Source organism: Bombus pyrosoma, linkage group LG4 (assembly GCF_014825855.1).
Source record: "Bombus pyrosoma isolate SC7728 linkage group LG4, ASM1482585v1, whole genome shotgun sequence".
In the NCBI taxonomy this organism is placed as follows: domain Eukaryota; kingdom Metazoa; phylum Arthropoda; class Insecta; order Hymenoptera; family Apidae; genus Bombus; species Bombus pyrosoma.
Genome location: NC_057773.1, coordinates 9032718 through 9059720, shown reverse-complemented (window position 1 = coordinate 9059720; position 27003 = coordinate 9032718). Strand labels below are relative to the sequence as shown.

The following is a 27003-nucleotide window of genomic DNA, read 5'->3' as shown; positions in this document are numbered from 1 at the left end:
AGCAGTCAATTTCGAGAACAATTTCGTCAAACTTTATTTATTTGAAACATCGATATCATTGAATTAATTGGTATAATTATCGGATTACATTCTTGTTAGATCGCTGCGTCGATAGGTGTTGAGAACATTTTTCATTCTTCGCGTCTTATTCGTCCTCTATTTCATCGTACGAAATAATATACAAGTAAAAAGGTAAGAAACATATAGCGGCTAACTTTCATAAAAATATTGTAGAACATTTTGTTTTGTTAAAACGTCGAGATCGTGTATTCGTTTTAAAAATGTTATCAAGCTGTAATGCTTTGTTCGAATTTTTCAAGTTACATTTACGGAGAGAAAATTAATAATAAAGTGTGATCTATCAATGAAAAATTCATCGTGATGTGTGCGATAAGATTATTACTTGGAAAATACGTATATGATATTTATTCAGAGCTACAGAAATAATAATTTCATATGGTACGATTTCATATTTTTAACCGAGCTGTGGCAGGAATTATGTATAACGACATGTATAAGGACATCGAGATGGAAATGCAAAGAAAAGCCAAGCTTTCATTCGTATATTTTATACAAAAAGTCAATGAAATCTTCAAAAAGTACACCATAGTAGATTTGGGAAATTTCTAAGAAAAGCTACATACTGACCATTTTAACCGAGTAGTTCTAGACAAGCACTAGATTCGAGAACGTTTGGATTAAGGAAAATCTTTCGCAAGTTTCTCCTCATCCATATTATAACAGTAACCGAGAATCGATCGATATCGAGATCTGCAACATTGAGGATCACCGACGCCACCGTTTGTCGCGTGTTAACGTGCCAAAGTGATAACGTTGTGCTCATGCCAAATGGGCAGGCAGACGAAGACAGGGAAAATGGTCGCGAACGAGTAGATACGTACGTATTTCGGGATTTCGGTTCGCATGTTTCGCTCGATTGAGAAAATAGAAGACACGAAGATCACGTTCCAGTCGTTGCTAAGCCTAAAGATTGCTCCCCGTAAAGTGGATTGCGTTTATGGGATGGACGATGTGTGTTTTCGATGCTGTTGGAATTAAAATTTGGACACGTTTTTGCGTTCACAACGTTTAGCAATGACAATATATATCTCCTGTATAATATTATAAGAATTTGAAGAAATGCAATTATATATATATATATATGTATAGTTTAAAGGTGTAAATGTAAAGTTGAATCGGTTATTCGTTATTTATTTAATTTAATACGAAGCTTATGCTTCCTTTCTGTTTCGTAATGATAAACGAAAGATTGAAAGTCAAATTTAGAATTTTTCTCAACTATTTAACTTGATATAGTAATATAGTAGTGGTACGGTATGAGGATTATAAGTCAGAGATTGCAGACGTTGAGGTCGTTATATGCTGTGTCCCTGTATATTACACGCTTTGAGTTTCTCGGGGCGTATACGAAATACGGGAAAGCAGCCGAAAATTCCTCGTTGGTATTCTCACATTCTTGGTTATGCAGAATCTTGCGGAATACTTAGGTTGAGTTAGAGGAAACTACATTGTTCGTTTATCGTTTATAGATCAATTTTTCACAGTGGAATTCACGTTGGGATGCAGAAATTATTGGATTACGAATTCTACGTCTTCTTTAATGAAGTTTCTTGTACGTTAGGCAACACATTTTCGGCACTGATATTTAAATTCATGCGAAATAAATTATTTAATTACATGAGATATATAGATATTGTAAGAAATTATGCGTTATGAAGGATAACTATGATATAACAGAATGCCAGCATACCGCGCGTGGAACTATAGTTTAAAATAATATCTCGAATTCTTGTTTTACGTTTTCTCTCTTGGTTTTATTAAACCGAAGGAACAGCGAACCAGTGATTTAAATCGTAAGAAGAAAAGCTCCAAAGAAAAAACTGATACTCTGGATAATTCCTTAAAGTTTTATTCTTTCATTGAAGTAATCTCAAAGTAGCAACGTACCTTGAGAAGAAACGATACCTGAAATGGAACAATGTCGGAAGAAAAAAGCTAATTCTTAAAGGTAAAACCAATTATGGATTATTTATGGATAAGATGTAAGTAGAAAATTTAATTTCTTTAGAATGTGAGGCTTTACTTTCTCCTCTATTTTCTGTAAAACCCCAAAAAGGTAACTGTGATAGATAAAATTAACTGTATCGACAATCAACGAACAAGATGTAACGCAAAATTTCTTTTCTACTTCTAGGTTTCTACTTCTTTTCTATTTTCCGTAACTATAATTAAAAAGGAAAATTACAAATAAATTATAAATGGTCTGTAGACAGGATGAAATAAACAATTCTTCTCATAAAATTTAATAAAAATTGGAAATTTTTAATTCACCGAATATCATAATTTCAACAACGAAGAACATCGTAAAACTTCGCTAAAAGGATACTTTTAATGATGTCGTAACTAACCTTAATCGAGTTTAGATCTAAATTAATAATTAATTTGCACGGAAAGAAATGTTATATTTCAGTTTATTGAAAAATAATTAAAAATGCAGTTGAAACGAATTATTATCGTTAATACCTCTGCTTCTATAGTATATTCTGTTTTATATTTATGAAGAAAAATTGCAGTCTATCATAGAAAAAGAGAGTGACCTGCTTCTATAAGAGGGTATTAAATAGAGATTTAGATAACGCGGCAAAAAATGTTCATCGTTGGGATTGAAATTGGTTTCCTTAATAACTGTCGAAGAAGCCGATGCTTTGTACTTGAGAGGAATCTCGAAATAGTAATTGAAGCTGTAGAAATTACGGCACATCGGAATGCCGACGATATTTAAAACATTTCCTCTCACGTCGATTTATTATTTCTCGTTCGCAGTGCATCGTTGATTCAAGGAAGTGGAATTTAACGCGAGAGGAGCGCGCGACGAGCTTGCATTTTAAATTTCTATCTCTTGAAAAGGCTTTGAAGCAATTCAGAGCGTTAAATTCAGTGTCTGCGCGATTACATACTTGTTACGTTACGAGCATCGCTTTCAACCATATTACGACAATGTTAATCAGAAGGTGGAATTCCTTCCCTTGTTAATTTCCTCCTTCTTCCGTGTTGTAAACGCACTTTATTGCGTATATTTCGTAGGAACTATTAAATTAATAGCATTACCTTGAATTTTCTCTTATTTAGCCATTTATTAAATTCTTATTGAGAAAAAATATTAGCTGGCGGCATTATTTGATCGTTATATATCTACGATTTGCTTCTATATTATGTTTATATTACAATAGTTGTTTTATTATAAATTTCTCCTTACTCCGTTTAAGTGTACCGATTTTAAGAATTGCAGCAGTCCTGATATTCGATTAAAAGTTTCTAAGTTATTCGGTTTGTAAAATTCAATATTATTTTCAATATTATTACTAGTGATAACTAGACTGTGAATTTTTATGCAATTCGATACACAGGTAATTCATTTCGAATATTTTTGATTTTTTTGCAGAGTCACTTTATACATTTTTATATCCATACATATTCAAAATCACACATTTACCTGCGTTTCATTAGCCAATCTAACGCAATCGTTAAAACCGTCGAAAATAAATATCAAGTTTAATTAACTGGATTAAATCGAATTCAACTGGAAATAATTAGAAAATTCTGTCAAAAATCAAATAAACCTTATCTATAAATCCGATCGAAGTTCAGTTACGTCCAAATGATCCGATCACATTACTTAAAACAGAAAAAAATAGAACGAAAAGAAAGAAAGAAGAGGAAACGTTATCTTATTTCAACGTTATTTCGTATTCAGGGATTAAAGCGATAATTCTCTAAGGAGACTAAGAAATCGAAAACAGGCGTTCCCGTATTTTCGGAAGCAACATCGATTTCGTGCTTGGAAAAAGAAGCTCTTCCTCTCGTTTCTTTGGAAACGCTATCTGAATGCAAGGTGGTGAAAACGGAGCATCGCGTGGCGTTATCAGCTGAGATAAAGTATTAAAGCAAAGTCTGTGGTGCTCGTATCGCCTGCCTGATGACCGAAATGATAATTTTCCTCCCGCGAAGAAGATGCTGACTAAGAAAACTGACGTAATAACGATATCCGTCTTGTGTATTTATCTCTTGTTCCTTCGGCAGGTTGGTTTCCAATGTATATAGAGATAGGAGATAATTTGAAAATGAGCAAATTTGTATTTATTATATATTGCTTATATATGGCTTATTCTATGAAATCAACTTCGTTTGAGCAACAGAATTGGAGAGAAGATCGCGGTGCACGTTCTTTCCGAGGAAAGTTAATATCTGCATTTCAAGGTATTTTATCGTGTGCTGACGAGTTTAATTTCGTGGTATTTGTTTTGAAAGTTTGTCGACAAGAATTAAAAATAAGTCTATTATAGAAATAGAAGGTATATTTTTAGAATGAAAGTAAAGAGATGGAAAAAGATTAAAAAAATACCGACGGTGATAAAAGTGGAGACAGTGCAAATCGATACGGTATCTGCTCCAAAACTGTCTAGCACGATGCCATAGTTTCTTCGGTTATATTTTTTTGTTGTACCGTAGCTCCATGTGTTCCGATGAAAATAAAGGTACCATAAAGAAGTCGAGAATACATCCTTTCATGGAAGAAAATAACATTCGTTGTACTGTATTTCGAAAATTTTGGAACATTTGAACAAGAAATAAAATACAGCAAGTTATAAATACGATTAGGAGTTAAATCGACAACATAACATTTATATTCTATACTCCGTGCTTAGATATTTTAATCTTCTAATTTAATTTCTTCTTTGTTTCTTTTTTTTTACAAATCTAATTTTTTATATGTTTTTCTAATATGTATTTTTATATACACCTTTTTTATCCGAAAATATAGATTATATTTATTCTTTATCCTCGAATCTATCTTTATTGGATTCCATATTATTCTTTTTATTTAGCTCTCTTCTTAAAGTTACAATGTCGTAAAATTTCGTTACATTAGTAACCATCTTAATGAAACATTTCAATAATCAAATTGCTAATTATTTCGAAGGTGTACATTTGTAGTTAACAAAACCTACATAAAAACAAACAATATATCGAATTTATTCTGCGACATATTTGTTGGTCATGAGGAACATCTGCCAATTTTCATCGTTCATCACGAACAATATTGTGCAATATAATCATCCAAGTAAATGTTTTTGCGACGTTGCTTGTATAACCTTTTATTAACACATCGCATTTGTTAATTTATGTATAACATGGTATTGCAACAGCATAATTTCAATTCTGTGCATTCCACGAATTTTGTTCTACACGTAGCAAACTTGCTTGCATTTGTTCGCGAAGGACATGTACGTGAATTCGAATTCATAGCTTTCCCGAATTGGGTTGCCCGAAATTAAATCGAGATACGCTACTTGAACGTAAAATAAAATGTATATTTTACAAATACATCTATACTCGAGAAAATTGATCAGCTTGGTTTATGCGAATTTCTAGCTTTAGAATTTAATGTTAAATACTTCCTTATTACGTAATCAATGTGGTAGTAAGGACAATTAAACGTTCCAATGATTTTGCTGAAATATGAATTTCCACCTTTATGTGTATTATTTAATTGAATTACCGTATAATAGCTAAACTAACGTAAACTCGTTTTTTTTATTAATATTTATTTTTTTAATTAATATTAGAACTACCAAACCTATGGTGGGTTTTAGATTTTACCATATACTACAAGATATGAAAGCATATAGACGCTTTCGATGAATATTAATAAATCTTCACGCTTGGTCTATGTATACGTATAATAGTTAAACTAATATAAACTCCTCTTTTTATTAATATTTATTTTTTTCAATTAATATTAGAATTATCAAACCTATGGTAGGTTTCAGATTTTACGATATATTACAAGATACAAAAGCATATAGACGCTTTTGATGAATATTAACGTTAACTCCTCACGCTTGGTCTATGTATATGAACGAAACAATTAACCTTTAGCTAATGTTAATATTCTAATATTACATTTAATTGATTTCTTTCGTGTAACCATATTATAATATCTCGAATAGACACGTAAAATATGTTTATCATTTCTATGAAAAATATTCACTTATGCTATTTCTATCGTTTATTAAATTTCACTTCGCTATTATCGGTTAATCCCATTAGACCAATATCACTAATATCGGAACCCGTACAATTTATTAAATATATATTTGACGTAAATTTTAAGTATCACTTATTAACGTACGGACAATGTATTTTCTATTTTGAAACAAAAAAAAAAAAAAGAAAAGAAAAAAGAAAAAAAATGAAGGAGAAAATTTATACAAACAGAACGTCATGTGAAGGGCATACGAGGGGAACGTGTTGCCTCCTCGTAACACTGTCAAAGAGATTTCAAAAAAGTGAACGAGCCTCTCGCGAATTACGATTACGAGGCAGATGAAAAGGTTTCCAGAACGTGAAGTGGACTCTCGTGTTAGCTTTGAGAATCGTTGTTCGAGGTAGAACCAACGATGCTCAGTGATGCAGCGGTAATAACTGGCCCGAGAAACTTGGACGTTAAACGTTCTATGTCGACGTGCTGTTGAATCGTCAAGCCGAGGTACTAAATGTATTTCTGCTTGTCCTTCGCTTTCTGAGAAACGTTTCCAGTGATTAGTGATACTACCTAATACCTCGCCTTGTGACAATCGTAGCAACTACGCTGTGATGTTTCACTGGATACAATTTCGCGAACGATTGGAAACGTTGATGGTAAGTACCTTTGAGATTACGTGCAATCATCGCAGCTTAACACAGGTAACATCTTTTTTTATAAGTTTCTTTCATTCGATCGAGTGCAGTATATTGAATTTAAAAAATGTACCATTCATTCGATGATTAACGTAAGAATTAATAATAATAAAAATAACAAAATGATAAAGAATAAATTCATTGAATTAAATTTAATATAAAAGATAAATGGGATTAACGATGCACTTAATGTTTAGTAATAATAATAAGTTAAGTAGCGATACGAGGAGATTTCATTTTTTTTTTTTAGATCTGGTGACAAGATTTACGTTTTTTTTTTTTTTTTTATTATTATCTAGCGGTGAACGAAAATTAATATCTTGCTCACGTCTTTTTCGAATAACTTGCCCGTTTCGTCGTTCGCATAATATGTCACGTAAATTTTCCTCGTGGAACGATCTTGTAACGTTCGCGTAGAATATAATAAAAACTTTACTGCCTTCCATAAACCGTCACGAAACATCGTTGAAAGAATTAAACGACTTCTTCTTCCATTTTCGAAAAAGAAGAATCTAATCCTCTAGATTAGTGTATACGGTTTTAGAAAGTCATTTCCTTACGATCCCCTTTCCTTCTACCTTCCTATAATTCTATATTTTTCCTAATCAGTACCACCATACACATAATACGTAAAATATAAAGTAGAATGACAAGAAGATTGTAATCCTCGGGCGAGTCTATAAATCAATTCACCTTCAAGATTCACGTAATTCATAAATGTCCATGAGACCGATATACGGTAAAATGAACAAAATACATGCTCAGTTCTCGGATAAGACGTACGAAATTTCGAAAATCGAAAGCATCGAACGGATTTCGAAGAGTCGTCGTATACTTACGTATGACTATAACGATATGCAATAAGTATGTTTCGTAATCATCGAAACGATCGATCAAGCTCTTCTGTTCGCTATTTAATACGAACGTAGTTTCCTCCCGTTGATTCCCCGAACAAAGGAATATTTTTCGTAGCAACGAACTGGCACAGTTAGAAAATAACAGATGGAAATAATTTGGTGAAGTTGTCAACGTTAGTCGATAAGCGGCTCTTTTCGAATGCATGAGATTGAAATTGAAAATATGTAGATTTCGAACTTCGCTTTACAGACATATCCATACGAGATGCAAACAACGACACGTACTCGACTGGTTATTGATCAAATTGCCTGGAAATTGTCGAGAACGGTGGTAAATACTGCATTAGTTATTCAAAACTCTTTCACGCCCGATATGTAATCTCGTGAATCCGATTCGCTCAACCTTTTTTGCCCATTTTTGCCCACGCTTTGATCCAACGATTAATTACTGTCAACTTTTACCCCGTTTTTTTTTTTTGCCAAGTTGAAGCGCTCGCTGCAGAAACCCGAGGAGCCAGCCAGCCAGCTTGTTTTAATATTCAAAGAGGAATAATAGTAAGAATACTTGTATTCTTTGGGTAATCTGTATTCAATGGGTGGCGTTGTTAGATATTCTTATTAAGTAAACGCTAACGCAATGGTTTCTCCTTGGCATTGTTAAGAGAAAAATTATATTTGAGAATAGAACGGAGTAAATACAGGAAATAATATATAAGATACATATTTATCCAGAGAATTTTGTAATGAATTTTTTGAATAAATATGAGTAATCCTACGTAAAAGTTATTCGTTAGTTTCGAAATTTCTATCAGTACACTTCTATCTTTTTTAACGTACAAAATTCTTCCAAATATGTTTTCTTGAAACGTACTAAACATTCTGTCATGCTCGAATAGCGACCTACTTGAAAGATAGCCCGAAGCAAGTTCGCTTGCACCGCTTATCGAGGACAATTGTATTAAAATCCTTCGTTTTATATTCTCTTTCTTAAATGTTCTCCATACTTTCGCACAACTTATCGATGCATTCTTCTTAACCTTATAATCATTCGCAAGATAAATCGTATCGCTATCATATTATGAAGAACATACAGCGACACAAAGAACAGTTCCATTTCTTTTTGTTTCATTTGTAGTAATTTCTGAGGTTGGTGAAAATTTCGATAAAATTAAACTATACATTTGTTAAGATGATTAAGAAATTGCATACAAAAAGGAAACCAGAAGGATGGAAGAGAAATATTATAGGAGAAAATGAAAGAAATCGAAAGAAAGCGAGAGAAAGCGAGAGAAATGAAAGAAGAACAAAAGAAGCGGGAAGAAATTGGAAGGAATTGGAACAAATCGAAAGAAACCGTAAGAAATTGTAAGAAATCGTAAGAAAACGTAAAGGAATCTGAGAAACATCGAAACCAGCAAAAACGAATCAACCACGAATCAACGAGAAGAAATTGAGAGAACAAAAAATTACCAAAAGATAGCTCGACAGATGAAAAATATGTACATAAAAATAATTGAAAGTACCGTAATTCTGCCAGCGAGCCCTTCCAACTCGCTAACTCCTTACTTCAGAAGTAATTGCAACTTTATATCAAAGCGCGCAAGAAGATTATTTACCCTCAACGATCAACGATCAACGATCATCCGAAACAAGCCGGAATGTGCAACGCTTCCTTGGAAAGCTGCTCTTGTTCGTGTTTCGTTGCTTGATATCGACGACTATGTGCATGACGGATCACAGGCGGTCCTCGATGACCTGTTATAAGCGTTCTCGTAGAATTATCGCTTTTCGAGATTCCATGCGATACGATGAAATTTATGACTGGCCGGTTGATTTATTTCTTTGCAAATTGCGATCAATAACGTTGCCGGGTTGTATCAACTGTGAGGACAAGATCGCTCGTTAGAGCACGCTTTCAATTACGGAATACACATTTACCAGGCATAATATTAGTCGCCGCGGGATAAAGGGGAAAAGGTTGCGCGAGTATTTGTTCCTTCGCGCGGATACTCGTTGCTTCTCTGTTGCATTTTGATGCATTTTCACCGATAATTTATAACTTTATAACAGAGCCACAGAACACATGTGTGATTAATGATCGCCTACATAGCTGAACGTACAACAGATAGAAAGGATTTCTCGTTATAATACGTGTTATAATTTCGCTCGATTTTTCTTCGTTTCATACACGAACGCGTTGTGCGTGTAGAGTGGCCAGTCGGCTAAGGAACGTGTAATTATATCTTTGCTCTTAACAATCTTCACGGATGAATTTATTAAACCCAACGGAAGGGTAATTAGATTTTTGGTTTTCAGAGAAAAGTGATGTACACACGTGACACCATTCGATGCGAAGGTTGGTTATCTGCAAAAGGGTTTCCCGTGAAAATGGAATCGTGTTTCAGTTAGAGAAAACAGAGCTATTTTGTTAGAAGAGTAAATTTGTTAGACTAAACAGAAAAAGCATGTTTTTCAAGGAATCTGTGTGAAATAGAAAATGAATAGTTTCGTTGGCTCAGCTATGAGAATATCTTTTCCCCTTCATAATAGTTCAGAAATATGAATTTTCAAAATGTTTGGAATCACGTTGATATTAAAGAAGATTACAGATATCACTGTTCCGTTGTAAGAGCGACGTAAATAGGAAAAGTATGTTTCTCAGGCAATCTGTTTCAAGTAGGAAATTATTAATAATTGTCTCGTTTAGCGATAATGATCGCTAGGTCGTATCGTTCTTATTAAAAACTAGGATCAGTTTGTGCTGACTTGTAGTTTCACGATCATAGAAGATTGCGATTAAAAAATTATCCGGTTAACACATTGAACGACTTAAAAACTGAATTCTTCGTTCTATATATATATATATATATATATATATATATATATACAATTACCAGACATCTTACTTCGTTCCAGACATTAAAACCTAAACTACAGCGAAGTTTCTGAATCGCTGCTAAATTTTCTCCGCTTTCTAGAACTTCAGTCGTTCTAAAATTACTATCGAATTGTTGCTGCGCGCAGTAACTCGCATGGCGATCTAGTTGAAAGTTGTCATTGCTACGAATGGTTCGGCGACGCTCAACTTGCAGAATCAAAGTTCTAAGGGTGTATTTATCCGTCACACAGGCGCTCACAGGTTGCTTGTGTTTTCTCCCAAGCTCGTGGTAAACAACAACGGCGACAGGCGAATAAAGTTGGCGGGAAGCTGGGTAAAGTTCGACGCAAGATTGGAGGGAGACCGGCACTGTAAACAGGGGAATACAGGTGTCCCCGTTTCCATAACGTTCGATTTCCGGATTGTTATCAGCCGTGGGAAGTTTTGCGTATGCACGGTCCGCGCCTCGATATATTTCCCGCAAGCCTGTTATGTCAACGCCATGCTACACCACCACCCACTTAGCCGCCTACACTTCAATCTCTACCTGCGTTGTTTAGAGCATACAAAATGAGATATCAGATGCGGGAGAAACGTCTTTGCGCCACGGTACAAAACTGTTCAAACGTTGGAACTAATTGGAAATTTATTTATGAAATTTATACTTAACGTGCCAATCTTACCCATTGCTCAAAAATTTTCTGTAATTTCTTGCTTTTCTCTTGAGAGATATAATGCACGTTTCACCAGTTATAACATGTAACCATTCATCGTAGAAAATATCAGAAATCAGAGAAGAATAACACAAAGACGACAATAGAATTCCTCAAACAAACCAGTGTAATAAATAAAATCTGAAATATCGAAGGTGTCGCTAATAACCACGAACAATAACGCGATGCTAAACTTACAAAAAAGAAATATTAATTTGGAACATATCTGTGCCAAAACCATATTTCTTTAGAGCTCATAGACATTTGCAGTTTATTTATCAGGGGCTCTAAGAGCGATGCCCTGACAATGATTATTATCTAACTCGTGACAGTAAACGAATTTATTGATCGTGTTATTGACAATTGTTCTTGAAAAATTAGTGTCGCTGATTGTATTTCTAATTGTGTCGCTCCCCTAAAAAAAGAACCAACGATATCTATAATTTTTTTTTATTCAAGCTTGATCTAAATTTCAAGCTTCTATTTCGGTTACATTTCTTTATTTGTATTCACAGAAATATTTCTAAATGTCCACGTGCAGTGACGAGCGAGACTAATTCTAAGATCCAAAGAACGAGAAAGAAAGCCGATTGAATAAAATCCGAGCAAATTCTCGCGAGCTAAACGTTATTGCGCTTTCAAACGGGTAAAGTATCTACCTCCATTGGAAACAGATTACCGATGAAAAATTGAAGATGGATAGCCACGAGGTCGTTGAAAGAGGGAGAAAGGCATAGAGCGTTGGTGGTCGCATTCATTTGAACTGGCACGTTGCTATCCGCGACAAAGAGCTTTGAATTTGACGCGCACTTCGCCGTCTATCAGCGACAAAGGACTCCCAGAAGATACCTGGCGCGTCTTATCCGCGAAATTCATCCGACAAAAGTGTGTCAAGCTTGGTCCCTCCCTTCGTCCTTACTCCAACCATTGTGTTTCTACCTTTATTCCATTTAATGTGACGCAGGATAGACGATAAAATGCCCGCGAGTGCTGCACAATGATAGAACTAAGGAGTCAGCAACCATTGGATGGAGAAGAAAAAACCGACAGGAAGACGTAGAGGGATTTTTCCAAAAGATGGTTTTGATGCAACGAAATTTACTATTGCAGATGGATATACACTGCGAGGCTAAAATCGTTTCGCATATAAACAAAGTTAAAGAGATTTTTGGATAGGGAACATCAGTCGATACTCACCAGGCTAGGAACACGTCATATAAATTTCGCCGTAATCGCAAAAAAAGAACCGCAGTAGTGTAACATTTGCCGCACAAGAATCACTGTAGAACATCTACCAATTGAGTGAGCAAAATTTCAAAACGAAAGACGACAACACAACATTCCAAGTAACATCCTAAAATAGGACAAAAGAAATAAAACGGTTCTTACAGTTTCTAAAAGACAAACCTTTTTCAGCTAAGAGATTTACTCAATTTTCATCTGAACTTGATATACTGTTCATATTGTTTGGCAAGTCGATTGTTCTTCTCACAATGTCGTAGTTTTTACGCTTCGGTAAGAACTGTGCTTAATGGGAGTTGGTTCACCGGATTTTTCATACATTGTCGCATGCTGAAATTTTGTGACTCAAAATGACATGAAAATCAAGAATAGTAAAATTGCATCGAAGGCTTTATCTTCGAGGCTATCGTGGCTGAAACTTTGTCAATTGCACGTGTATTTGACAATTCTCGATTATCTACTATGCTCTATAATTTCTAATTCTCAATTAGATAGGAGTGCACAATTGGCAGAAGCTTGTTTTGTACGCGAAAATAAGTCGAAAAAGCGAGATAAAATTTTTTCATTTCAAATCTCTTCTCGCAAAATTAAATTCAAAAATTTGTGGAGTACAGGTTAATTCTTAATTAAAAGTATATAAACTCACAAGGTGTGTCATCTACGCCTGCCAGTTGTACTCGTTAAGCTCGTAGCTGGTAGAAAAATCAGCGAACGTATGGTCGTGATTGAACATGGATTTCAATCGTGTTAGCAGAAAATATTCCTGGAAACTTTAATGAGTTGAGAATCGTGTTTGCTGCGAATATGAATGTAATGACACAGGTAAATTCGAGAAAGAGGTGATTATTACCTGGTGATTGGAGGTGTAAATGGTTTTATGACGGAGATTGATCTGTTAGGTTATTTACAAAGCTTTTGAGTATTTGACATTTTAGTTAACGTAAAACGTGTATACTGTTTTGCTAATTTAAATTTGACAATTAATTTGCACTAGATCCTACTAATTATTTTAACTTTGTTTTACTGCTACAACTCATCGTGTAATATAAAATACACTTGTTATTAGACAAATTTTATGAATTATTAAGTTTTCCTCAATAACAAATCTCGGAGTTCCATAGACAATCAAATGACAATAGTAAAATGATTACTTTATACATATGTATAAGAAAATATAATTAAAATAATTGGAATAATTAAAGGGTACATTTTGATAGGACATAAAAACGTTTGTAAATTATTTATTCTTGTAATAATTATGTTCCAGGAAAAACACGTAGTTTTTAAATCAGCTACCACCGATATCTCAATTATTTAATCTCTTACTATCGACGGAAATTCTCTAAAAGACAGTTCCCTTCCTAAGAAAATGAAACTCATCCTCTATATTCATTCATCTTTCCCTCATCTACGGTAATACTTCAAAATACATAAAACACGGAAAATAAAACTCCGATAATACGACATTATTCTTCATTTGCATGTTGCCATTACGTTAACCGTCGATTACGAATCAGAGAAGAAAGATGGGGGATGATACACGCGTTGGAATTAGAAAACGATATGGAAGGCGGGAGGGAGAGAAGGGAGGGAAAAAAGTGACGGGAAGAGGGATTCAGCAAACAGATTGGAAAGCCAACAAAGTTATCGAACAACGGTAAAGGGAAGCCTGCCAATGGGAAAGGGGATGAAAGAAGTTTCACGAAAAGAAGTCGAATAATACTATGAATAGAAGAAAACCGGGGCAAAGGCGAAGGAAGGAAAATTACAGAGTGATCTCGAGGAGAGATAAGGAATTATTTGAAAGATACGTAAAAATGAATGCTGAAACGTAAGTGGAGAAAAGTAGTAAAGGGGGCGGATACATCGTAACGAAACGATATTAAAGGCAGCTTGGTTTGAGTGGTGTGGAAAAGGAAAAGAACAACGAAGGAACCAAATAATCATGGTGGGTGGCGAGGAAAGAGGGAGAGAAAGGAGAAACGAAACAGAGCGGAAGAAGTTTTGAAACGATTAGTACGAAAGAAATCGCAAACGGTGTACGAGATAAATTTCACAAGGAAAAGAATATCGAGAGAAAACTAGAGTAATAAACGTAGAAATACGTTTGCGTTTAGTACTTCGAATGTTGCTCGTTTCGTTTACAGCCTGGACATTGCAACGAACGTGAACTACTTTGTTCCGATCATGGAATTATAATTTCTACTTCGAATTCTAATTGTGATTGAATGGCCGATTTTCACAGAAACCTCTGCTATTTTCGTAGTAACAGTTTCTTTTAAATGTAACTAAATATAACGCATCATTGTGTTATAAATTGTCTGATAATTTACAAATTTCAATTTTAATATATCGATTAATTTTATTAAAGTTTTATAAATACACTGGATGTTAGAGAAAAGTAGGCGATATTTGTATCCCAGATATCAAGACGATGAAGAAAATTCATGCATAAGAATGTTGTCTGAGTCTTATTTTTCAAGCTATAAACAATTCCATTTATAGAAATACAACGAATAATTTATATTCAACGGTTCCACTTTTTTCTAGCATCGCGTACATTTATAAAGAATTCTAAAATAATTCGTTTGTTCACTAATGAATCTAATTAAAGTTTCTGAGCATTAAAAAGAGTATATAATATATTCTGCATTATTTCAAAACTATTTATCATCGAAATGTGTCAAAAAATTTTCGCCATATATTGTATGCATCGAGTTTCAATTCGTTACGATGTATTATATTCAGTACCTCATATTTTATTTACATTTTAAAACATGACACTGATTTACGAAATGAAGATTTTATTTATCGAACATTTCCAACATGGCTCACACAAAAAAGAATAAGCCTGTTAATCTACATAGATTACCTTATTTTATTTATAATTAAATATCTTTATCTGACTGAATATTTTTGAGCTTTCAACTCTCCATTAAAATTTTATCGAAATTAAAACGTAACTTTCATTCGGTGTAAGTGTCAATGCTCGCGATTTGATTGTATAAGTATTTTGATACTTGGTACATTTAAGTGCGTTCTAATTACAAGATGAAGTTGATATTTATTAATCGCTTGTGTTATGAAAAAATAAATTATAATATGTTTTGAAGATTTTCTTATAGAAATACAATCTATGTATTTATTTCTTATACATTTCAATCTCTTGTTTTGCTATTTCTTAAGTAGCTGGTACACCATAACGCTAATAGTTTTAGTAGCTATACGCTATACACTTTCAAATAGCACCCTACCAATTTATCAATCAATATCAATAGGTAAATCAAGCCTGTCGTCTCTATCACAAACGTGACTGGACATTATAAAACAGTAATACGTATACGAAACTACAGCGTACACTGAATATACACAAATGGAAAATGTAACTCACCAGGCGTTATATTAGGGAAAGGCTGTCCAGGCAACGAGGGCGGATGTTCGTCCTCGGGTGACCGTTCGGACGCGTAACCTTGATCCTGCGGTTCCCCGCCAGCCAGTTTGCTCAACTTCAAATCGATGCACTTGCTAAACTGTTGTCGATGCCTGACCAACTCGCAATCAGGCTTATGCACGATCTGCATCAGTAGATCGTTATCTGTGGCGTCAGGGATGCGCGGCTGCGAGGTCGAAGAGTTGGTGTCTGACGCCTTTCCACCGTTTCTACTTTCCTGCTTCCGTTTCGGCAGCGTGCCCACCAAGTCGAGATCCGAATTTCGGTGACATCTGTCCTCCAGGGACGTGTCCCGAGTGTACCTTCTTGTCGAATCTCTAGATACCGTGTCGACGCTACGATTTCTTCTCACGGAGTCGAAATTTCCGTGGCGACACCTCACCAGGTCAAGGTCACTCTGCTGATACCTGCAACAATTATAGGATTCTTGAATTTTTTAAATGACACAGAAACTTCCTTGACGATCGGTTCTGTCCTGCTTTCCTCCATTTACTTTATTCGGTTTATTCTTAGTTTTCCACTGATTTAATTTTTAGCTTTTCCCAATAAGATGGAACATTCGTTAGATTAGTGTAATAATAAGTGGATTACGGATTATTAATGCAAATTCGCGCTTCTATAGAGACACATGAAGGAACAGAAGCTAAGGAGAAATTTGTTTTACCTAATGAATATAAAATAGGTATTAAACTTTGCATAGTTTACATATAGTTTTGCAAGGCCGAATATTTGTTACGGGATTAGTATAATAGAACATTGATTTTTCAGAATGAGTAACTCGTACAGTATCGTGGTGTCAATTGTGTGAAAAATTCTCGAAAAAAGGAAAAATGAAGTAGTATTTCGTATTTCATAGGTTTCTAAAGAGCTCTCTGAAGATCCTCTTGTATTTAACGTTCATGTTTAAGAAGGAAGTAACTTAAATATGATAGTTTATGTTTAAATAGGTTTGCGTGTAAGAAGATAATCTCTCAGATCAAATGGGATAAAATTTCGTTAAAAGATTTATTATCTAAGTTTCCTGTCGTTCCATGAAATTTTCGAAAAATCGGTCAGTTTTTACGGAAATGCTAGGAAGTAGATACCTTGCCATTTGCATTCGTTTATACACGTTGTTGCAATATTCGTCTAGTTGCAGAGTTATTATGCAAATTGCGTGAATGCTGCAATTTTGCCATTACGGGTCCGCGATACCACTTTTACGTAATATCTGCCATTTTAATATGATTTTAGTTGCAATGAAAAATGGAACCAAAATGTGTTTCTTTAATTGTAGAATTTTAAATAGTATCGTTACATTTATTCAACATTCCCACATAAATTTCTTCCTTTAATTAACTCTACACGCAACTGTAATATACTAGAACTAGCGTAACCACATAAATATTACCTTTGATACATCATACAATACACTATAAGAAATCCTAATTACTCCTTTTCAACAACTATAGTAAAATCTAGTGATATATTTTTAAATTCGCTAAAGTACTCTACGAGACAGGTGCCGTAGCGTATGCAACAAATTTCAGCTCGTTTCAACTGCAGTGTTAACGAAATATAATATTTCGTTTCCAATATTATTCGATAATCGGCATAGATAATTTGCTGTAAATTCGATCTATATGCGTATACCATTACTGTTAAGGAAATCGTGTGCAAAAGTAAGCGATGGCATACCTCCAAGGATCATTTTCATCGAGAGAGTCTTGCGATCGATGTTTCACGAGATCCAGAGTTCCAGTTGGTCCACCGTCTGAAAAATGTACGCCCAACGATCGTTTCTTGTGTGGCAGAGTTCCACCAAGATTCCCGGTGATAGTATCCGTCATTACGTTATTATTTTCCTTCGGATCGTCGTCCAGCACGTCCTTGTCATCTAGATGATTGGGTAACGAGCCACAGAATTTATATCTGCAAAGAAGCGTTACTTGTTCTGAATGTCTCGCGAAAAAGGCATAAGATGGCTCAAACGTCAATCTAACATTTTCATGAAATAAAATACGCCGATTTAAGAATTTAACATTAATTTAAAATAAGACTCGAACGATAACAAAGATGATGAAATAACGAAATTGGAATTTTATTAACATTTTCATGCAAACGTAATAATGCGTCTATCGTGACGCGTAAAAGAAGTAGGAAGATCTTTGTTATTTTATTTTTCAATTATCGTTATCAAAAGTTACCTTGTGTTTTATTCGAAAATTGTATGCCGCGGCTAGCAATTAGGAATGTTGGTAATTCAGAGAATTAAAAATGAAAACAGATAAATGAGATTTCGTATAATCAAATAATTAAAACGAACGAAGATTGCGGTAATTAAAATTTAATTTTTCTACTGTACATATATAAAATTTGAAATTTAGTTTCCAGGCGCAGATTTTATTTATCAAAATAAATGGAATGACATTAAAACATTTTCCTTCATTTACGCGAATACAGCTATTACTTCAATTACTTTTATTTTATAATTTCTACTTGAAATATCCTGTCATTTTACACAAATATTTATCTCTGTAATATTTATCTCTATAGTATTACATTTTGCATGTAAATGTTATTTCCTCGTGGCACTTCCTCGTGGATATTAGAGATATTATATTGAACATATTTTTTAATCTAGAAATATTCGGTAATATGCTTTGATAATACTAATAATATGTTTCAATATTGTATTATGTTTAAAACACTTTGTCGCATATATATCGTGCCCTATATTGCATCATATTACAAATATAATTCACGTTTTTTACGTGAGACATGAAATAACCAATTACCAATTCAAACAATGATATTTAACCTGAGACTAAACAAGAAAAGCATATGTTGCAGGAAAACGCATTGTCGATGTTTGCATAATTCACATAGTTCGGTGTTTGTTCACTTTCCTGAGTTAGATGGCACGTGTACATACGAGATTTGTTTTAACATACAGTGGGAATAGCGGAGACTCGATTCAGCGACAAAGCTATACTTTTTTCGTTTCCATAGGAAAAGATCTGCAACAAAATATTATCGTCCAATAGAGCAATTCCCGATTGGCTAAAAATATTGCACACTTTTTTCTATTTTTAATTTAATTACAATGGGTAACAGAAGTTTTGTTTCTACCAAAGTTCTTCTTATATTTGAATTAATAATTTAACAAATAGTGGCATAAGACTATTGATTTTAATAATTACAATATTTTGATCAATTCTAACGTGAATTTCAGATAAAGGAAGCTACGAAAAATCTTTAATGTGTGCATTTTGCAGAATTTTTCGCAGAACGATAAAAGTTCGAATATTTATGAAAGAGAATGAAATGTTTCATTACATATTCATTGTTCTACGTTAATTAAATTTTGTCAATTTTATGAAAATTCCATCCTATTACGACACAAAGTTGTATCCATTCATGCATAGAGACATTCCCACTTTAAAATTAATTTTAAAGTTTATCAACGCGCGAAATACTGACCATCATAACGTCATTATTTTTTATCCTTCACAAGTATTAAATTCCAATTTCCATTTGTCTGTAAAACAGAGTAACTCATAAACATACCGACAAATGTCACGCGATAAATTTCTGACATTATCGCCACTCCGTTTGTATTAACAGTTCATAATCTTGACAAGCGACATATAAAGCATGTGGCTGTCGTATGCTATCAGATATAGTCGTAGCACGGGTGTGTCATATTTGCATTAATGCAAAACGATTATTTTTGTAAATGGAGTAGAACCATCGTTGTTGGAATTAATTAAAATGAAGATCAAAGATAAGCAAGGAATCGTTTCTTCTCTAGTGGTGTAATCAATAAGTGGTAATATCAATAAAATTATTGATTGTCTATGCACCTCGTTATAACTGTCAAATAGCGCTAATCTTTAGTACGTTAATATTAAAACAGTAGCTAACAACGACGAAGAATAAGTTGCAATATAATTGTAATGTACTACACTTGCATATAACATTTTTCCTAAACTATTATTTTTACAATCTGTCATAATATTCTTTCTATTCTAACTAAAACTTGTCCATCATCGAAGAATTAACCCTAATTTAATGGTATTAAATATTCACCATTGCAGTAACTAATAGCGCAATAGATAACAATAGCAAAGAAGGTGCAATACAATTGTTACACATTACATTTGTATTTAGCGTTTCTCTGAAACTGTCTTTATCCTGTGTCACAATATTCTTTCGATTCTGGCCGAAATTACGATTGACCCCTATAATTATAACGGTACAGTTGTAGAAAAGAATTTTCATAAAGGGACAAACTGCGAATCTCAGTTTCGTTTCACGTCACGATTGTGTCTACATGTTACGCAGCTTGTCAGACATGATGAGCGGTTTCACGACAAACTACGTGTTATAAGTTTTCGCGCCGTTTGCACGTGACACCATTTCCAATATTACAATATATCTGTCGTAAAACATACGCGAGAACGTTCAGACCTTGGGAATTTTCAAGAACAAATTGTACACTTTAATACTGCGTAGACATTTCTAATCGACCATAATTCTACTTAGCGTTATGACGTGCCCGTGACGAGTTTCTCTAATATTCCAATGTCGTGTTCATTATTCGCTATGGCTATTTAAACTCGTAGCTGTTTCGTTGATCTTTCAGGTCAATGAGAGGATTTGTATTCTAGAATCTGATTGCTGTCGTTTCTTGTAATTTAATTAAAGAATTTGCAAGTTACGTTTCGAAAGTATTGGACATTGAGTAACAGATATCGGATAAATCGAAATAGGATGAATAAATTAGAATCGATCAGGAAGGAAATTGGTGTGGTTTACGGATCTAAAGATTAATCTTTGCTATCAAACAATTTTTGATTGTTCAGTAACAGAGAAAGCGAAGTAATCCTTTAATAGTATAACATATATTGTACTTTATATTTTACATGAATATTTTCTATTAATCTTAAAACTTAGTACAGTCATTTTCATAAATGCGATCCATTTGTACTCGTATTTTCTTTATTTAAAATATCCTATACAATACAGTTCTGTTCCTACAGGTTCCTTTCACCTCAATAGTTCTCTCACATAAAGGAATCATCACGAAGAAAAGTACTTTCATGCGTCGTTCGATATTGTTGCATCGTGAGCATGTTGAACAACAGCACTTACGCAAATGAGATCAAGATTCGTGCGCCTTTTAACCCGTGTCTCTCTGCTTTTTACCCTGTTCATCCCTGTTTCCTCGCAGCTCGCATCCGTTTTCGTGCAAACGAGGATTTAATGGAAACCGCCCCAGTTCCGCGACTGACCGACCTTAAAGGGACTTTAAATTATCTCGCGACTAACCTGTTATGCCACATTATACTCCATGGTTGTTGGTTGTTCAAGCAAGGCTGAGCACTATCTCGTAACGAGGAATCCACGACAGCATCGCGCTTAATTCCGTTTATGAGTAGTGTTTCCCTTGATTCAACCTTGATTTATTACTATTTACTATCCTCTTCTGTAGCTAATTTGGATGACTCGAGGCATTTTCATTTCTATTTCTTAAGCCGAGGTGAAAAGGATTTTTTAGAAGTTTCTCAGATGAGATCTGAATGGATTTTTTAATTTATCGAATAATTTAAAATATTTTTTATTGTCTTTTTAATTTGTATAAAGCGTAGGAAGATATTTGCCTACATATTAAAAATACTTTAGAAAATATGTTATCGGCTCGTATTATTTCACTGGTTTTATTCCTTGCACGCTTCTGTTATATTTTTATTTTTTTATTCACAGCGGGGAAATATTTGTCTATAGATTAAAAATGCTTTAGGAAATATTTTATCAGTATCTGATATTTTGCTAGCCTCACTTGTGATATTTCACGAATATATTTTCTCTGTCCTTTAGTTTTCATAGACGAGAGAAGGAAATATTTATTTATAAATGAAAGATATTTCAAATTTGCAATGATATCGAAAATCTTTAAAGAGTGAGGTAGTTTTTATATTTTTAGAAACATCTGTTAATTTGTAACTGATTCTCTTGAAAAATTATTTACCAGCTACACGAAAATGCTGCAAGATTTGAATACAAAGCGAATTATGCGAAGATGATTCAGTGTTGACGTGTAGCCATTAATTTCATCTTCATTAATATCGAATAGTTCATGTTTAGTAATCGACATGCAATTAATTTTGTAATTTTCATGCAGAGCAGTGAGATAATTACAAGCGCAAAATGAATATATTAATCTGTTATCGCTATTTCGCTTCACGAAATCACGATTTACACGATCACGATCCATATAATTGAAAATTATCGCTTAAGTGTTTCTCCGTTCTATAATCAGAATTGAAATTCACGCCTCGATACGATATTGCAAGTAATTTCTTTTACAAGTGAAAATATTTTTATCGAATTAGTTAGAAAATATACAAAACTGCCACAATTAAAAAGTACAAATGCCGAAAAATTGATAAAGTTTATTCAACCAATCGTCCATATATGAATAAGACACTCTCTTTCTATAGGTGTACCGTTTTTTGTTCTGTTGTATTTTCTAAAATGGAAATAACTGTTTTAATAACAGCTTCTGTCAAATAGATTCGTAGAAATTTCTCATAAATTCACGCTGAAATCCACACGATTCTACAAAAGCAATATTATTTTAGTAATTACATAGACAGTTTCCTTCGTTTAAATAAAATATCCTCTCTCTACAAGTTCCCCTTCAAGTTTCTGTATTTTTTGTCACACATCAACAAACGAAATGGTTTCTTTTGAAACAAATTTGTCTCGTTATCTAATTATCAATGTTTAGCAAGGTTCACTGGGGTTGAAAGTAACTGGGGTTAACTGGTGCTCGTCATATGATGAAGAATTAAAATTAAAAGACACACATCAATATTCTAGAACGAGGTCAAGATACAAAAAATCAAGATGGAATATACAAGATTAACTCACGCATAGCTGTTGGAAAAAGGTCGTCCCATTATGTGATACGTCTAACAGAAAAATTACCGTAATACTTTATCCTTATATCGCGACAAATTCTTTGCTGTTGAATCATACGTTACTACTAGTTCAACCTTTGCACAAGATAACGTAAAAATGTTTTATCAAACGTTACAACTGTCAATGCTTTTGAAAGAGATGGTTCGAGCCAAAAAATTATAAAATTCAATCTATGATTTCAGCTGAGCCAAGTCAATGATCGATTATAGTGGTTTCTGAGATTGTAAACGTCAATAAATGTCAGTAAAAAGACAATAAAGAAAGACTATTGTACAAGTCGTATTCTAATTTTTTTCAATATTTCTAAAGTCATGGCAGATGAATACCATTTTTTGTTAAATTTATCCATTATCGAATAAAGTTGCTTTTCTTTATCATTACACTATTGATTCAAATTTCAAGAAGGCTATCCATCAGTTCCTATCATTTTTTAAATTAAGCGCAACAGAAAGCGCTTTGAACTGACTTCCCTCTACCGGTTCCTCTAGAATCGAAGGCAGTAAATTCCATACCTGTTAAACTGTGAACTACATTATTCGGAAAGAGTTTACAACTGTAGGCGGAAGCGCGTTGTAATTAAATTCATGCAGAAGATGAGGCAGTAAAGATAGTTGAGCAAAACGAATGCCTCGGTAGTTTCGCACGAGTGAAATCCCCTTTTGTCCTGCCTACGAAATTCTTCCACACAATAAAAACTAACTACGTTAACCTGGCATATTCAGTTATGTCGGATGATTAAGTGATAATACGAAGCGCACGAAGAACGCGGCGTAACGGGAATGTACATAAAGAAATTTGTCAAAAGAACCAAGTTAATTCGGAAATACGTTTCCGAGAATACCAGGGTAAAATATTTCAGGTACTTAGCGTTTAAAACGTTTAATTAGTGTAGGTAATAAATACAATTCCGAGTAAAGTAGACCGGGATCGAAAGTAATCGTTTAACTTTGCAATACGATTTCGCTAAGACTATTAGAATGAAAAGAAAGGTAATTAGTAATTATATCTCAGTAATTATATATTAGTAATTATAGGAGCATATATATTTATTTGACGTTATTGAACTCATAACGATTTAACAAACCGAGTCTTTCGAATAAATGCAGTCGGTGATTAATGCATAAATGTTTTATTCTCGTTACTTTTTAATTTTAACGTGAAAAATAATAAAATAAGCTGCTGAATAAATTGAAGCTGATTTTTATACCGTTGCTAGAATATAATTCTTGTTACTAAATTAACGAAGAAGATAATAATTTGAAGCTTTCCGTGCAAAATAATGTACAAGCAAAGACAATTGTCGGATCTTTTTATGATTAAACAAAAAAATGAAATCACGTTGAGAAACGACATTGTATTATGCAACGATTTAATAGAATCGCTCCGGATTTTCAAAGTACATTTCATTAGTTTTCATCGATCACGTTCTTCTCGTGCTAACACGATCGAGACAGAATCGACAAGCATGTTAAACCCATGTTGTATGACTGAACGTAAGGCAAACATTGACTGAATATTAATTAGAATCGGCGTGTTTGGGCAATAATGTATCAATAGTCCATTTAAGCTCGATAACGCGGCTTGGGAGTATCTTGCGAAAGAATCGATCGCGAACCGACCTCCTCTCCTTTTATATCCTCCAATCGTTCGGACCTTTTGTATCCACCGACTTTATCGTTAAATTAAATTCTGTTTGTTCTTGGCACGGTAAGAAGAACTCGACCGAATTAGAAACACGAAAAATCACTTACTCTCTCTTCGAGCGTTTCTTTCTCCGTTTTAGAGTCCACGAAAATTTCTATGTACGTACTTTTCCGAGATTTTTGTTCGAATAAATTCCCGAAGATGATCGTTGTTAATGTTATTTCGATTAATTTTATAATTCCTTCGAAAGTTGCTCGGTTCACTGGTTGAAGATTATACAAAAGTTTCCTTTATCAATTCGTTTGTAGCTTCTTCGTCGATTATCTTCTTTGCACTTTTGTTTAATTTAACTACGTTTGTTAGTATTGATTAAAATAAACATATTTATTACATATTTTATGAAAAGTAGGTTGTTATATCGAAGAAAATATATGTTGCTCCGTAGTTAGAAAGTTGTTTGCGAGTAATAGAATTAGAATTTTATTATTCTCGTTCAGCTTATTATTTCAACGATATATCTAATGACATAAATAATTTATATCTTTTTGTGCATTTAAGTATTGAAACGACGTAAATAAATGCTTGATGCGAGTTGAAGTTCAAACGAGAAATTCAATCAAAATTCCATGGATTTGTTGTTTTATTATAAAGCACAACAATTTTTCGTAGATCTTGGTGAAATATTCTCCGTTACATTGTTTGTAAATTGCAACGTTAATTTGTTGTGATATACTAAATTACAAGCTGTTAAGATGCTCTAGATTATACGAAAGCGTTCAAGATAGTAATTGCCAATCGTTAAAAAAGTTGGTCTAAAACTCTCAAGAAATAAATACTTTAAAGCACGAGCTCAATTAGCACTCAATTACTACTTAGTTACGACAATTGATACAGTAACCTTAATTATCCTATTCGATCGCTATCATCCAACAATTTTTAAATTATCAGGAAACCTATTTCAAACGACAATTATTTTAAAGATACACAAATTTGCGCAATGGAGAAGAAAAAGGCTGAATGTTTTAAATCGAAATATTTTCTAACAAGATAAGTTTCACTGTCGCCAGTTTTAAGAATTTTTTTGTATTAAACAGAGAGTTCTTTTCAGCTGTCTTCAAAATTAATGTATTATTTGAAATAATGTTTATCCTACGGAAGAAAGAGTTTTCATGGTGAAACAGTGGAGTATAAAAACGATCAAAATCTTGAAACATTAAGGGAAAAAATGGACGAAGTCAATAGCGATTTTATGCGAAAATTTGAGAGTACTGGTTCGCTATTTGACTGTTGGGGAAAGCATGTCTGACGTCAAAGCAGTGCGCACGTAGTTCAATATTGGAAAAACTAAGCAAACAGGTCGAGAAAATTCAAGAGAATTTAATGCATTTAATCTTTTTCCATAAGCAAACTTAATTCTGTTTATACTTCCTTGCATGTAAGCTAAATAAACGTTAGATCATTTTAAAACATTCAGTTCTTTCTTAACCGCCCTACATAGATCATGTACACACTCGACATTATCAAAAAAAAAGTCACTACTTTTCAATAAAAAGCCGAAGTTCCATTAACCTAACTATAACCAGGAAAATTCAGTACACAGAATTTTGAAGTAGAAGTTGTACGATCAAACAGAGGATTAGTTTACAAGCAAAAGTACGTTCAATATCTACAATAAATATCCCAGAACATCGACCGAATATAAGTCCTTAAAAATGTTGGAAGTTTCATTCAAGATTTTTAACAAAAATAAAATAACAACAAGACCATACAGCAATAAAACCATTATCGATTTCTCCGATTACTCAACACCAAATTCAAAAATTACAAATATCATGCTCACCTCTCTCTCTGTGCGCTCGAACACGGCATTAGTATCTTGCCCATACTGTTCAATTTCCCTTTGGGATCGCACAAATTTCCCGACGACTGCGTTCTACGGCCGGTGAGGCCCTTTCCATTGTGTCGACTCAAATTCGACCCCATGTTGGGACTGTCGTTCTCGATCTGTGCCTCTGTCGTCCCCTCGGCAACGTTCACGGCATTTCCGGGCGTGTTCTCCTTGTTCGGCCAGTCGAGGTACTCGTCGATGTCCTTGGCATTGGCCTTGCAGGATAACGCCGGTGTAGCGGGCGCCGGCCGTGTACGCTTGCTGCCTGGCTGCAGTTGAGGACGACAGCCTTTACGACGGTTGTTGGGCGATTCGCCGCTCAACGAAAGCCTTTGCACTTTCCAACTGTCCTGACCTCCGCTCGCCGGAGGCACGGTTACGACTTCCTCGCCTGCAACAATCATGCCATTCCGTTTTACGCGCTGCTCAGTGACGTTCAGGGTTCATAGATATCGGCGCTGAGACGCTGAATGCTTGCGAACAACCGTTACAGGCTTTTCTTTCTTACGGTTCTTGCGGTGATTTGGATTGAGTGTTTAGGAGGGAATTGAGTGGATGGTGAATTAAGAAGCAAATTGTCGGGGGGGAAATTGAAAGGC

General features: G+C 34.1%; 1 protein-coding gene across 3 annotated transcripts in view; it reads right to left on the bottom strand.

Annotated features, from left to right (window-relative positions):
- The window catches only part of LOC122566806, a 230127-nt gene that overhangs the window by 41174 nt on the left and 161950 nt on the right, over window positions 1-27003 (bottom strand). For 2 of the 3 annotated variants that reach the window (XM_043724566.1, XM_043724569.1), the window contains exons 2-4: window positions 26357-26795; window positions 17581-17814; window positions 15844-16310 (exon numbers count right to left, since the gene is read on the bottom strand). In XM_043724566.1, the coding sequence (XP_043580501.1) occupies window positions 15844-16310; window positions 17581-17814; window positions 26357-26795 (1140 nt within the window). The remainder of the gene's footprint in view (window positions 1-15843; window positions 16311-17580; window positions 17815-26356; window positions 26796-27003) is intronic. The other variant, XM_043724568.1, reaches the window with a different exon arrangement.